The sequence below is a fragment of the Marmota monax genome, unplaced genomic scaffold, assembly GCF_021218885.2.
Source record: "Marmota monax isolate L192 unplaced genomic scaffold, Marmota_monax_Labrador192_F-V1.1 WCK01_AAM20220418_F8-fsc00052, whole genome shotgun sequence".
In the NCBI taxonomy this organism is placed as follows: domain Eukaryota; kingdom Metazoa; phylum Chordata; class Mammalia; order Rodentia; family Sciuridae; genus Marmota; species Marmota monax.
The window spans coordinates 1,074,402-1,089,252 of NW_026693473.1; the positions used below are offsets into that span (position 1 = coordinate 1,074,402).

Sequence of the window (14,851 nt, forward strand, 5' to 3'; positions counted from 1 at the left end):
TTTGAAAGAGAAAAGGACTCTCACCTACCACTTGTAAGTAATTATTTCCATTTGTAGCTTATGTGAGTTCCATACTTACTCCTCTTTGAAGAGACAAGGATTTTTAAAAGGATATCCATAAAAGACAGTCAGATTGACATCTAATACTTTATTGTTTTTTCCTTTTCTTTTACATAGTTCCATATGTGTTGAAGAGCTGTGCAGAGTTCATAGAGACTCACGGCATTGTAGATGGAATCTACCGGCTTTCGGGAGTCACCTCAAACATACAAAGGCTAAGGTAAACAAAAAGAAAGCCCCAGAATTCTCCCATGATCCTCCCTCTGTCCATATCTCTGTTGGCAGGTCTTGGGAGTACTAAAAACCTGAAGGAATGGTGGGTACAGTGGTGGTGGCCAGAGATCAAATGGTACTGCTTTCAGATGCCCAGTGTTCTTAATCTTAAGGGAGAAGCTCCCCAGCCTGAGAAAATTCTTTTCAGCAATAGGTTCTCGAATTTTTAATCTGTTTCTTTGTCTTGAGCAAGGTTTAGTCTTAGGCAGTTTTGATAACTCCAATGATCTGAATGACAAGTTAGGAAAACGTGGTGATGTACTACCATTCCCTTGCCTACCCAGAAGCTCGGGTAGATCGGATCTCCTTAGGTAGTGTTCAGAGCTGGGGATGGCTGTGTTTTCCAGTTAACACACATTTGATATTTTACTGGGTTGAGAAATCAGAAGTCTGCATGATTGTTCATTTATTTGATACTGGTATTTTTAAAATTACTAATGGATAAACCATTTCTAATTCTATGGGTATGTCCTAAACATTTAAAAGAAATTTCTATCACATTAAGAGGGCAAAAACCTTTTAACACAACAGAGATATATGTTTAGAGTATATATAGCATATGTACACAGTTCATATAAAGTATATACTTTTCTATGACTAAAGCAATAGGTTTATGTATTTTGCATAATATTTTTAATGCCAAAACAAATTCATTTGGTGGTTATTTTTAAATACTTATAATATGTTCTTTAGTTATGTTCTTATAATATATTCTTTAGTTATGTTGACTTTTAAAACCATAAAAACATTCTTATTATAAGAATAATGTGTAAATGAATAGGTTATGAAGATAATTCAGCTCTCTTCTTCTTCCTCCTATTTGGTTTCTGTCCCTCCCTTCCAAACCTCACTTAAAATTAAATTTTATCAAATGAATAAAACATCCTTTTTATGCCTGGTGAAACAATGACTCTTAAGAAAAATAATTTGTTGATTACAGCCATGGATTTTAATGAATATACCTGTTTACATCATTTCACTCATATGCCATTTTTTAGATTTATTTTAAAAAACAAGTACTTTTTTTCCTTCATGGTGCTAAAGATTGAACCCAGGAATTCCCACCCATATGCTGGGCGAGTGCTCTCCCACTAAGCCACACCTCCAGCTTCTAACAGCAGGTAGTTCTTTTTTTTTTTTTTTTTTCTGGTACCAGGGATTAAACTCAGAGGGCACTCAACCGCTGAACCACATCCCCAGCCTTATCTTGTATTTTATTTAGAGTCAGGGTCTCACTGAGTTGCCTAACACCTTGTGATTGATAAGGCTGGCTTTGAACTCGAGATCCTCCTGCCTCAGCCTCCCAAGCCACTGGGATTACAGGCATGTACCACTGTACCCAGCAGGTAGTTCTTAATGATTTACTCTTAGCTCTGAAGTGCATTACCCACTATTGGTGTTCTGGAAAGACATTTTGGTGGTGACAAATTCTTCTTCATTTAAGAACTGGCCTTAGCTTTAACAAGAGAAATTTGGGGGCTAAATAAATAAGCTCTACATTATTCTCCCTCTGTTTTCTTAGAGCATACACCTAAGAATCCATAAAGCCATGGTGCAGCTTTCCTTTCAAGGCCCCATTGCTTGCTTTCAGTTCCTGGCAGCATCAGAGATTCCCTTGTCCTTTTCAAGGGACAGAACTGCAATATAGAATGTGCAGTGGGCTGTTTTGAGAATGCTGCTTCTGAGAGTCCTGTTGACCTTGTCACTCCCTTACTGACCAAGTGAACACTCTCAAGAAGCCTAACTTCTATATGAATCATCATCATTTTTCAACCAATTTTTAACTTCTAACTACATATTATTTGAGGCAGTATATTCATGTAACCTTTTCAGGAAATGTTTTCTGATTGTAAACCAGGTCTGGAATCAGATGGTGTTCCCAGACATCCCACTGTGGAGTGTTTAAGATATTTATAAGCTCATATATACCATGGGAATCACCATCAGGCAGCCTCAAAGGGTCCATTGAGCATCAATGAGAGAGTTGATTAAGTTGTTTGTGACATCAGTATATGGAGATGAGTGATAATGAACTGACTGATCCACCCTGGTTTGGGTCTCTCTTATAAGAACGGGAATTTCATTTGAGCAATGTTTTGGAAAAATACTGAAATCTCAATAGGCCCTTTTGGCAAATTGTTTTCATATTTCCCCATGCTAATAACCGAGATTGCAGATAGAATGCCACAGATAATCCACTTGTAAATGAGCTTTACGTCTTTCCAATCACAGCAGATTTTGCAAGGAAGAGTCACACCTGAAGTTGAAGCCTTCCCATTACTTCCTTGGGCCTGGAGTAGATTCAAGGTCAAAAATACAGTTGGATCACATTGTAGGCTCTTTTTACCCCTCAGCTGCCAAGCAGTTGCTGACATGGAACGCATGTTCCCTGGGATTGTTATGTCTCCGTCTGTGTTGTTTCAGGCAAGAGTTTGGCTCAGATCAATGTCCAGATCTGACAAGGGAAGTATACCTCCAGGACATCCACTGTGTGGGCTCCCTCTGCAAGCTCTACTTCAGGGAGCTGCCCAACCCCCTCCTGACTTATGAGCTGTATGGGAAATTCACGGTGAGTGTTTGGATTTCCATCATGGTTGCTGGGTGGGATGCATGAAAGGGCTAAGGAGAGTTTCAGCACTAAAATAACAATAATAGTACTCACCAGCTGGCTGACATTATCTTAGCATGGTGATGGAAGTTGGATGGTATGGTAAGGAACTTAAGGTAGTGGAACTGTCCGCTAAATTTTTCTTTCTTGAATTTTCAGAATCATGTTGTTTGTTTTAAGAGCTGAATTAAATTATCGCCATGTTTATTCAACTGATGGGCCTCATTGTATAGGGAGGAAACTGAGAACCAGAGAAGAGAGGTGGCTGGCCCAAGGTCACTCAGCAGAGGCAGGACAGGAACCTGAGACCCCTGATGCTAGGCATGCACTGCTCATTCATTTCCATCAGGCTATTCCTTCTGTTTCTTTGGGGGGTTGGAGAAAGAGGTGAGTAGGTAGGGAAGGGATCAAGAACAAACAAAACTCAAGAGGATAGGTCAGAAAGCTGGGAAGAGAAAAGAAACTGAGAATAGCAGTCCAGAGGAAGCACAGGAAAGGTCAGTTTATTGGGTTGGTGGGCAGGATGAATGGACAAGAGCAAAACTCCTATCAAGTAGCTATATGGTCACCAAATTGGACACCCATGGGCAAGTTAAAAAGAGAATAAATGCTTAAAGGATGTCTGCAGAAATATCATTAAAAATAGGGCTTGAACATTGTGTTGCATGAGTAGAAGTATAGAGTGGGCAGAATTGGATTTACCCAAGGTTGGTGTTCCGCTAGCAAAAGAGGGGAGAGGGAGACTTGAGAATATACCAGGGCACCATTGACACAACTGACCATGGGATTTAGTCTGGACAGGAAGAGAAACAAGAGTATAAGGTGATGAGTAACACTAAAGAAGTGGATCAAAGGATTCTTCATCTCAGTAGGTCAATGGAGTGATGGAGAAGGGGAGTCACAGGGAGAAGTTTGAAATTGAGAATATGGAGGAGTTGTAGTTATTGGTAAGGACCAGATCTAGGTTCTAATAGTGAGAGAGGATCATGCTCATAGCCCCTGTAATTAACATCTTTTTAAAATATTTTTTTCATGGTACTGGGGATTGAAACCAGGTCCTTATACATACTAGGCAAGCACTCTACCACTGAGCCATCCACCAGTCCTTTGTATCTTTTTATTTTTATTTTTATTTTTGAGACAGGTTCTCACCAAGTGGCCAGGCTGGCCTTGAGCTTGTGATCCTCCTCCCTCAGCCTCCCTAATTGCTGGGATTACAGGCGTGCGCCACCATCAGGTTCTGTGGTTTACTTATTTTGAGCATATGAAAAGTTCTTCCATTTTAAATGATAAAGGAATAAAAAAATGCTACTTCTTTTTTTAAAATTTGTTCTACTTAGTTGTACATGACAGCAGAATGCATTTGAATTCATTGTACACAAATGGAGCACAACATTTCAATTCTCTGGTTGCAACATTTCAATTCTCTGGTTGTACACAGTGTAGAGATACAGCATTCCCGCAATCATACACATACCTAGGGTAATTGACCATCTCATTCCACCATCTTTCCTACCCTCATAACCCCTCCCCATCCTCCCCTTTGCCCAATCCAAAGTTCCTCCATTCTTCCCATGCCCCCTGCCCCATCATAATCAGAGAAAACATTTGGCCTTTGGTTTGGGAGGATTGACTTACTTTGCTTAGCACAATATTCTCCAACTCCATCCATTTACCTGAAAATGCCATTATTTTATTCTCTTTTTATCTTAAGAATAATGCTATTTCTTAAAATCAGGCTTGGGTCTTTAAATATGTACTTAAAAGTTTTCATTGATACTAGGAAATATTCATGATGATAAATTCAAACAGACCCAGATACACAGCTTTAATTTTAAGAAGGATCAAAAGAAAGGATGCTTAAAAGACTGACACATTTATTTTAGTGATGGGATCATACATCATTTTTCTTGCTTCACATTAACTTTCCTAATTTTATCCACTAAAAATACATTAATGTTTTGATGAAAAAAAAGAGACCAACTCACACATGCAAAAAAAAACCTTAGGTGTAAGCATTGACCACTACAGAAGTCAACACATACATGCTGTTGTAGAGTTGTCTGTGGTTAGGGACCCCACTGCTCGAGGTCTGAGGCAGAAGGTAAACAAGTCTCCAAACTGAAGGGCCAAGTCATCAACAAAGGCAGCTCTTGCCCTTGGAACCACAGGAGAATTTTCCTGGGAACCAAGAAGAAAGGTTGGGAGCATCATTTGTGTCTCCCAGACTATAATCAATGTCACCATTTGCATTTCCTCCTTTAAAAGAAATCATAGTAGACAATTTGAGAAATGGAAGAAAGTAAAAAGGAACCCTTGGTCTTTCCTTAAGGACCAAAGACTATAGTGTTAACATGTTCTGAGTGTTTCCTTCAGTCTTTTGTTCTTTGCATAGTGTTTTTGTTGTGTTAAGTTTTTCCAGATCAAAATAAAAGTGTGTTTTTTAAAAAGTAATAATCCTAGCAGCTCGGGAGCCTGAGATAAGAGGATCGCGGGTTCGAAGCCAGCCTCATCAATGGTAGGGCACTAAGCAACTCAGTGAGGCCCTGTCTCTAAATAAAATACAAAATAGGGCTGGGGATGTGGTTCAATGTTTGAGTGCCCCTGAGTTCAATCCTCAGTACAAAAAAAAAAAAGTAATATAAAGGAAGTATAAAGGATAAGGTATAAATCACCTGTGGAAATCCCACACTCAAGTGTATCTGCCATCTTCTCTTTCACTCTTTAGTAGAGGTTCTCTCTCTCTCTCTCTCTCTCTCTCTCTCTCTCACACACACACACACACACACACACACACACACACTTTTTCTTTTCAATACCATATATTCCTGTTTTGGAACATTTTCATTTCAACAATGTGACAATCTTTTCATGTTAATAAATGTAAAGAGACACTGTTGTCACAGAGAATTCTTTCACATGGGCCATGGTTTCTTTATTTCTTTCTTTCTTTTTTTTTTTTCTTTTTCTTTTTTTTTTTTTTTGAACTAGGGCTTGAAACCAGGGTTTCTTAACCACTGAGCCCCTTTTTTATATTTTATTTAGAGACAGAGTCTTACTGAGTTACTTAGGCCTCTCTGTGTCTATGAGGCTGGCTTTGAACTTGTGATCCTTCTGATGGTTCATGATTTCTGAAACCAGTCTCCCACTGATGGACATTTAGGTTTTTGGTTTCTCAATACCTTGCTTTTATTAAGACTGTTATAATAAACATTTATGCACATTTACGTTTTTGTCTATTTTCACCCTTGGGGGGAGGAAATCATTGAAGCAGATTAGCTGAGTAAAAAGTTCTTACTTAAAATTCTGTTCCCTATTTTCAAACTGTCCTCCAGAGAAACAGGAATGTGCTTTCCTTGCAGCTTTGCCAATACTGGATATTTTCCATTTATTAAATTGTTCGCCAGTCTGAATCAACTAAAAACAATACCTTATTGCTATTTTAATTGTAAGACTCCATTGTTTTCTACATATTTGTGATCCTCTTGTCGGTATAATAGTATCATCTTTGAATGTGATAGAATATCATCATGTAAATGAATCAAGTGAGTCTAATTTCTCCTAAATGCTATCTATTCTATTGTAGTCAGAGGTTGATAGGAATTCTTATCTAGAAACTTTAGAAATATGGTTTCTTCTTAGGTCTTATCTACAGGCTAAGAACAAAACGCACATTTCTCTCTTCTTGCTCCCTTCCCTGATAGGACTGGTCATTTTGTTCTCTCACAGCAATTGAAATATACAAAAGCAACATTTTTGTCAACTTGTCTTCAAATTTGAAGAAAATGACATTGTACTTAAGCAGTGTATTGACACTAAAAAATAAAATAGGAATGTTTTGTTACGAATTCTACAGAAGTAGGACCTAGCAAAGTTAACCATGTTTCAGAATTTATCATTTAATAGATTTCTTTGATCACAGTAATGAAGATAATATAAACAACCTTCAGGGATATGAAAATAGCTGTGTTACATTGTTGTGCATTCTCACAATAATTATTTAAATCTACTTGCTCAGCTGCAATCAAAGAAGAGAATGGAATGAGAGAATTAGAAAAAAACATTGGTGGAATAATAGTAACCATAATAGCTGCTATTTGTTGAGTGCTTACTATATCATAAACTCATTATAAGTTTTATTTCATTTAATCTTTAAAATAACTCTATGAAGTAGATTTATTGTCTGTTGTATAGATGAGTAAACTGAGGCTCAGTGAGACTTGTCTGGGTGGTACAAGTGGTAAGTGGGGGTAAAGATTAAAATTGTCTCATTAATCCCATGCCACTTATAAGCAGTGATCACTTGAGTAGGTAGTAAATAACATAATGCCTATGTTTTATAACATAAATAACATAATAAAAGAAGTACTGAAGGAAGAGTTCCATAAACAGTGTTAGGATAATTGCTGTTGGAGAGGAGGAAATCAAATTGAATTCTTACCATTTAGCAGATTTCAGGGTACAGAAGAATAACAATTAAAGCAAAGGAAAAAATCCCAAAGACAAATTTAACCAACTAAACTATTTGTACGTTATTTTTTCTACATTAAAAAACACAGTAAATATCAAGACATGTAACAGTGGTAGATCACTTCCTTAGCATGTGTGAGGCCCTGGGTTCAATCCCCAGTACTGCAAATAATAATGATAATAATAATAATTATTATTATTTAAGAAAAAATACATTAGTAAAATTAAAAAGCAAGTGGCTAACTATAAAAACTATTTATAATAAAATGACAAAAGAGATTAATATTCTTTATATAGAACTCCTACTTATCAATGTAAAGAGAAAAATCACATAACACTCCTCTAAACAAAGAAGCAAAGAACTTTAACAATTCAGAGAAAAAGAAAATTATTATAAAATTGTTGATTATTAGGAAAATATATTGCTTATTTTAAAAAATTTTTAAACATTATCATTTCATGCTGGTAAGCTCATAATAAGACTGACTCTTTACACTTTTTTACTGGAAATATAAACTTGATGAACACTCCAGAAAGTCATTAGAAATTCCTGTCAAAGTTCCTAAAATGTTCATATTCTTTAATCCAATAAGTCTCCAATTAGGACTCTACAATAAGGTAATAATCAGGTGTATACAAAAATAACTGATTTCTAAATATTTTTATTGCAATGGTATATATAATATCCAAATTTTTTAATTGTATCTACAAGATAGAAGTTGGATATAATAAATAATAAATCTATTTTTTAAACTGTGTAGCCAAGAAAAGTTATATTTTTTATGAATGTTTATTAGTCACAACAGAAAGTTAAATGGGGGCAGGAATCAGTATGTGAAACTAAATAGGAAATGATTCCAGTGTTCATATTTGATGCTGAGAGGCCTGGAACAGACCACTTCTTTTATGCTTCCTATATAAGTAGGTGGATGGTGGTTATTTCTGAGTAGTGCAATAAAGGGTGATTTTTATTTTTTGCAAATTTCATATTTTAGTTTTTAGTACATTATTAGTGTTCTGTGGTTGCTGTAATGAAGTACCACAAATCAATTGACTGTACAGAAATTCATTCTCTCACAGTTCTGGAGGCCAGATGTCTGAAATAAATTTCACCAGGCTGAACCTGAAGTTTGAGCAGGGCTGGTGCTCCCTCCAGAGGATCCAGAGAAAAATTCACTCCTTGCTTTTCCCAGCTTCTGGTAGCTGTTGGTTGACATTCCTTGGCTGGCGGCCACATCACTCCCATCTCTGCCTCCAGGGTCACATTGCCTTTTCTTCTCACTGTATCAATCTCCCTCTGCATCTCGTTCATAGGATTCCTAAACTGCTTTTAGGGATCACTCAGATAGTCTAGAATAATCTCCCTGCTCAAGGTCCTTACCTTAATCACACCTTAAGTCCAAATACTTTAACATTTCCATGCTCCAGGGATTAGGACCTTGTAGTTATTATTCAACCTACCACATTACACTTTATTTTTATCAGAAAAAAAATACACCATTCATTTTAGGAAAAAAAATCAGTTTTGTTCAGATCAATTAAGCTAAAATTCTTACACCCAAAGTAGAAAAAATTGCTGATTTGGAGTTTTTAGGGAAAGTACTATAATTACATATTTATATTGAAATAATTTCTTTATGTATCAGTTTCGCTCATTAAATGTAAGCTTCCTGAGGACACAAACTATTTTATTAGTTAGTGTGTTTCTTTTCCTTGTACTTCAGCTACTGGAAAACATGGTAACTATTACTTAGTAAATGTTTGCTGGTAGGTTGCTGTTGACCTGCACACATCATCTAAATGAAGAGGCAAACAACTAGTGCCTGAGCTTAAGATCATTGCAAAGGGGCCAATGACCACTTTTTACACTGAAAGTTCCATATCAGCAGAAATCCTTCAACAGGCAAACCAGGATGATTGGTCACCCAGCCAGGAGCCCAAAGTCCAGGGAAGCTACCTCAGCAAGGCTGTACTCATCTTGGTGGAAAGTGGTCCTAAGATGATACTATCCTGGAAGTGTGGCCCAAATGTAGCTGCTTGGTGCTTTCAAGCACAATGCAAAATATTAATGTAATCATTTATTTTATTCAAAAAATGTTTATTGCTCACCTACTATATACAACTGGCAGGCATAGTTCTAGGGGCTGGAGATTTAATGGTGAGAAAGACAGATACTATTTTTGCTTTAGTGAAACTTACATTTTAATGACGAAGAAAGATGATAAACACATGTAGGGTATAGAGTTATAATGAGAATTATTGATAAGTAAAATGAAGAAAAATAACACGGTGTGGGGGAAAGGACAGTATTTTAGGATAATCAGAGGTCTGTCTATGAGGTGACATTTGAACAGAGACAATGAAGCAAGGGAACAGATTGCGCAGGTATCTGGGGGAAGAGGGTGGCAAGAAGAATCAGCAGGTGCAAAGGCCCTTGGCTTGGTCCATGCCAAGCTTGAGGGAACATGCAGGGCCAGTGTGGGCCAGCACTTAGCCAGCAAAGTGAAGGTGATGGGAGACTCAGAAGAGAAACTCACAGATGGCCAGATCACTTGCTTGCTTCCACAGGTATGCCAAAGTCACATGCAAAAGACCCATGAAGGACATACAGTAGTTACCTCTGGAGACCCTCAGTCTTTCCTCTATTTATCTTTTCGGATATTTTGTTTTGTTTTTATCATGCACATGAATCTCCTTTTTAAAAAAATCTAATAATTTAAAACAATAAAGAGGATTTATAACAATTTTTAAATAATTAATTAAACTTGAAGTTGCAGCTAGGTACAGCAGGAAGGGAGAGCTCCTGGTTGGTTGTGTTGAGTCACCATAGATAGCAATAGGGCTCTCCAGGCAGCAGAGCTGTGGTAGCAGTGGTAGCTTTGGGGAAAGAGAACCCCTGAGTAAGGGCCCTACCACCAGGACCAGATCCCAGCCTTTTCCCAAGTCCTCAAAGAGCAGGAAGCTGGTCTTGTTAAAACCTATTGGGAAAGAACTAATAGATTCAGTTAAGATTTAGCCTTTAGCCAGATTGACCTGGCTAATGTGGAGTGAAGTTCTCTCTTTTGGAAGACTGAGGGGGTTGAATTCAGGGGTGCTTTATCACTGAGCTACCTCCCAACCCTTTTTATTTTGAGACAGAGTCTCACTAAATTGCTGAGGCTGGAGAACTTGTGGTCTTCCTTCCTCAGCCTCCCCAGTAGCTGGGATTATGGGCAGTACCACCTTGCCAGGCCTGAATGAAGTTCTCCTACAGGCAAAAAAAAAAAAAAAGAAGAAGAAGAAGGTCAGAATTTCAACACCTCTTCCCTAATTTCAATGACAGTTGTGCCATCCTGACAGGGGAAAGTAAAGAAACTAAAAATCAATGTACAGTGACCTGACCCCTCCAGGAGAAAAACAAGGATCTAGAGAGCTTCTAGATAGGATTCGGGTGGAATGGGGAGAGGCTGAGAATGATGAAATAAGCACCAATCCCAAGTGAGACCTGCAGGCATTAGGGCAAGCCTGCGCTCCATCTTGGAGACTAAAGATGACTAACAGCTTCCTAAACATTAAAGGAACTTTCCATGAGGATTGATAACTTGACCTGCACCTTTATTCCCCAGACACATTTTTTTAAAGGGGAGTGGTGCAAAGCTTTGCAGAGCTCCATCCTGTCGGTGCAGAGGAAGGAGGCAGGCCTCCCAGCCCTCCCTGCAGGCACCACAGAACTAGGAAGGTCCACAGGCATTCGGCAGCCCCTCCCTTCCCTGAAGCTGCTCCCCTTTGCCCTGCCTGTGAGGTTCTCCCTAACTCTGGAGTTGGTCCACTCCACAATCCTATTTTCTGAGAAACAACTCCTAGGAAGAGAAAGGGAACTTCCTGGAGACCCCATCCTTGCCCCTGGCCCTCCATACTTCAGGTCTTTACAGAGCAAGGCCTGCAGCTGTAATCTCTCTTGGGCTGGCAGACCCAGCAGGAGGTTGGGACCCCTGAGACTGTTAATGCTCCTGGCCCCACATTTCTCCCCATCTCTGCTGAGGAAAAGAGAGCTCAAGTTTTCCCTGTAGAGAATTCTGACTGCCTTTTAAAATGGTGGGCTTCTGTATATATGTGTGACTTGAATTAAATAAAAAGGGTAAACTAGAAAAAACTTGGTGGACAAAGCCCTGACATGATGTCCCCATGTAAGTAAGGTTCACCTATAATGTGCCAAGCACTGTTCTGTAAATGGGGACTTACCACATTCCTGCATTTAGAGAGCTTTCCTTCTATCAGAAGAGACTGACTTACTGATAACCCCACTAGATAAGTACATTGGACTTAGTAGGAGAAAGTGAGAGGGTTGGGGGTGTCCTGGCTGAGACAGGACTCCTCTAAGTCAGGCTAGAACATAGAGGTGTGGCTCAGAATAGGGCACAGCAAACAGAGTAAGTAAAGTTAGTGCCTTCCACACTTAATGAGAAATGAGTGCCTAAAAACTACAGTTAGGAGTGTGAATATCAGCCAGGAAATGATAGCCAAAGACTGAATGGAGATAAATAATACATGAAAATAATTTGTTAGAATCTCAGTTTTGGTTATATTGCAGCAAACAGTTATTTATTAAATTAAAGAATGCATTTTATTATTATACCTGGCATTATATTTGTCTTAGCTTTTCACTGCTGTGACTAAAGGACCTGACCAGAATAATTGTAAGGGAGGAAAAAGTTTATTTGGGGGTTCACAGTTTCAGAGGTCTTAGCCCACAGAAAGCCGGCTCCATTCTTTGAAGCTCAAAGTAAGACTGAACATCATGGCAGGAGAGTGTGGTGGGGGGAAGCAGCTCACATCATGATCAGAAGGTAAAGAAAGATTTTTCTACTCTTTAGATAAAAAATATATACCCCCAAACCACACCCCCAAGTCCCACCTTCTCCAGCCACACCCCATTACTTCAGTGACCACTGTTAATCCCTCTCAGGGGATTAATTCACTGATTAGGTTAAGACTTATAACCCAGTCATTTATCCTCTGAACCTTCTTGCATTGTGTCACACATGAGCTTTGGGGGTAAACCTCACATCCAAACCACAACAGTATGCAAACATAAAACAAGTGTGTGACACCAAAAGGAAGTATTAGATTGCATCAGCCATATAGATGCCTGTGAATTCAAGATCAAGGTGGGGGTGGGGGTGGTTTGGTGGTATAGTGCTTGCCAAGCATGAGCCAGACCCTGGATTCAATCCCAGTGCTACAAAATAAATATGAAAATAAAAGATCAAGAGCCCCTTTTAAAGCACATATTGGTCTAGGTAGGGTTACTCAGACATTTACATATGAGGAAAAAAAAACATGGAATGGTAGCTGAAGAGTTGTACATTTTTAATATACATAAGTTACACATCAGTTAAAAAAAAAAGTGATTGCCATTGCCTTGGACTCAGGGAGCACACCCAGGCCTGCAGTTCATGAGCACTCACATTCTGCCCTGGAGAGGCCCTTGAGCCTGGGCACAGACTAGACAGATCCTCAGGACAGGGACACAGGGCTGGGATTAGGGGACTCTAGCCAGAACTTCCTGCCTGGTACAGCAACTCTGGCAGGTAAGAGATGAGCAAGGGCCGGCCTGTAAGCACACTGTTTTCATGCTATTACTGTCTCCCCTCCCCTGGGGCTGATGGAGGAGCAGAATACCCATGCAGAAAGTAACCAGAAAGCAAGTTGGGGCAAGGCCACCAGGTCTCAGGAACAAAGCTCTTATCCCTGCTGAGGAAGGCACATCTCTCCTGCTTCTTGGCTTCCAGGAGAGACAGCAGTTGAGGACTCAAGGTCATGGAATAGTGACAGGCTAGGTGTGGAGAGGCCTGTGCTCCTGTGGAGACAGCAGGCTCAATTTCTCACTCTCTCTGATCTCTCTGAATGCGAGTGAATCTCTGAAAGTCTGCTTGGATTCAAGGAGCACACCCAGTCCTGCAGATCCTTACACTTCCTTACCCACACACCAACAGCCATCTGAAGACACTCAGAGACCCAAACAGCCCACCCATTGCCAAGTGCATGCACTATGAGATGCTTCATTATGGGAACCCTCAGAAATTGTAGTTGGTTGGTTGGTTTCATAGAAAAGCATGCCCTTAGGAAGGGGGATCTGCCCTCTAAGCATGGTTTTGAGCCTGGAATCGGGGGATTGAGTAATAACAGCTCAGGCCAGTAGGTGTTCATGTTCCTGAGCACTCACTGGGTGACTTCATGTTCCTCTCCACAGGAGGCAGTGTCATATTGCCCAGAAGAAGGCCAACTGGCCAGAATCCAAAATATTATCCAGGAGCTTCCCCCATCCCATTATAGGTAAGAATCCTTGGAAAAAGAAATATGTAGACTCTTAGTGTGGTATAATGGTAGGGTGTCATGATAAATGGGAGCATGGCTCTCCTGGGGGCATTAGGAAATGAGTGATCAAATTGTGCTGGTACCAGACCAGGGTCACTGTAGTAAAGGGCAGCCTGTCTCCCAAGTCACTAGCAGGGCACTCATCAAGAGTCCCATGGGAAGTCATTCTGATCACAAAGTCAGTGACATCTTTGGTTCTCACCTAGATTTATAGCATGACCAGAAGATGGAAACCCAGATGGCTCTTCAGCAGGGATGACTGTGGCTCTGGAGCCCTAGGCTGACTGAGCTCTATACTGCTCATCAGTACTGGTCCTTACATCATCTCCCTCCTTTGGTTTCAGTCTCACAGCTTAGCCCTATTTTCACCCCCTTTCCCAGGGTTCCCCACCCCTGCCCATCTTATACAAGGGGGCAGATTTTGATGTGGTGTAAGAAAAAATTTCCTAGCAGTCACATGTTGTTCATCCATGAGATGAGTTTCCTAACAAGTACCAACTTATCTATACCTGGAAGAATTTTTAAAAGAGAGTGGGCTCTTCAGTGAGAACCTATTTAAAGACTGTGGGGAGGCTATCCTGAAGGGTCTTAGAAGAGCAAGTGGTCACCAAGCCTCCTCAGCCATGAGATCTGTGATTCCCTGGTTCTGTCTCTAACTAGTGCTCCGTGGGACTCAGCTGGCTTCTAAGACTGATCCCTGTCCCTACCCCAGGCCAAGGTGCCATGGCCCAGAAATTTACTTCCAACAAGCCTTCAGAATTCATAAGATGGGAGTAGAGTCTCTTAAATCCAAACTTAGAAATTATCACCAGATTTCAGGCTTCACACAGGCCCTGTGGTTTTGTGCTTTGTCAAAAAAAAAAATATATATATATATATATTACAGGACCTTGGAATACCTGATTCGACACCTGGCCCACATCGCCTCCTTCAGCAGCAAGACCAACATGCATGCCAGGAACCTGGCCCTGGTGTGGGCACCAAACCTCCTCAGGTAAACACCACACCCTCACCTTCACCCCACCCTGGTGGGCTCAGAGCCCACCAAAGCAAATGGAACCTGGATTCTTCAAAATTGAATCT

General features: G+C 39.9%; 1 protein-coding gene across 2 annotated transcripts in view; it reads left to right on the forward strand.

Moving 5' to 3' along the window:
• The window catches only part of Arhgap31 (Rho GTPase activating protein 31), a 104,882-nt gene that overhangs the window by 67,114 nt on the left and 22,917 nt on the right, over positions 1-14,851 (forward strand). For both annotated transcript variants that reach the window (XM_046458089.2, XM_046458090.2), the window contains exons 2-5: positions 178-280; positions 2,758-2,902; positions 13,644-13,726; positions 14,655-14,762. In XM_046458089.2, the coding sequence (XP_046314045.1) occupies positions 178-280; positions 2,758-2,902; positions 13,644-13,726; positions 14,655-14,762 (439 nt within the window). The remainder of the gene's footprint in view (positions 1-177; positions 281-2,757; positions 2,903-13,643; positions 13,727-14,654; positions 14,763-14,851) is intronic.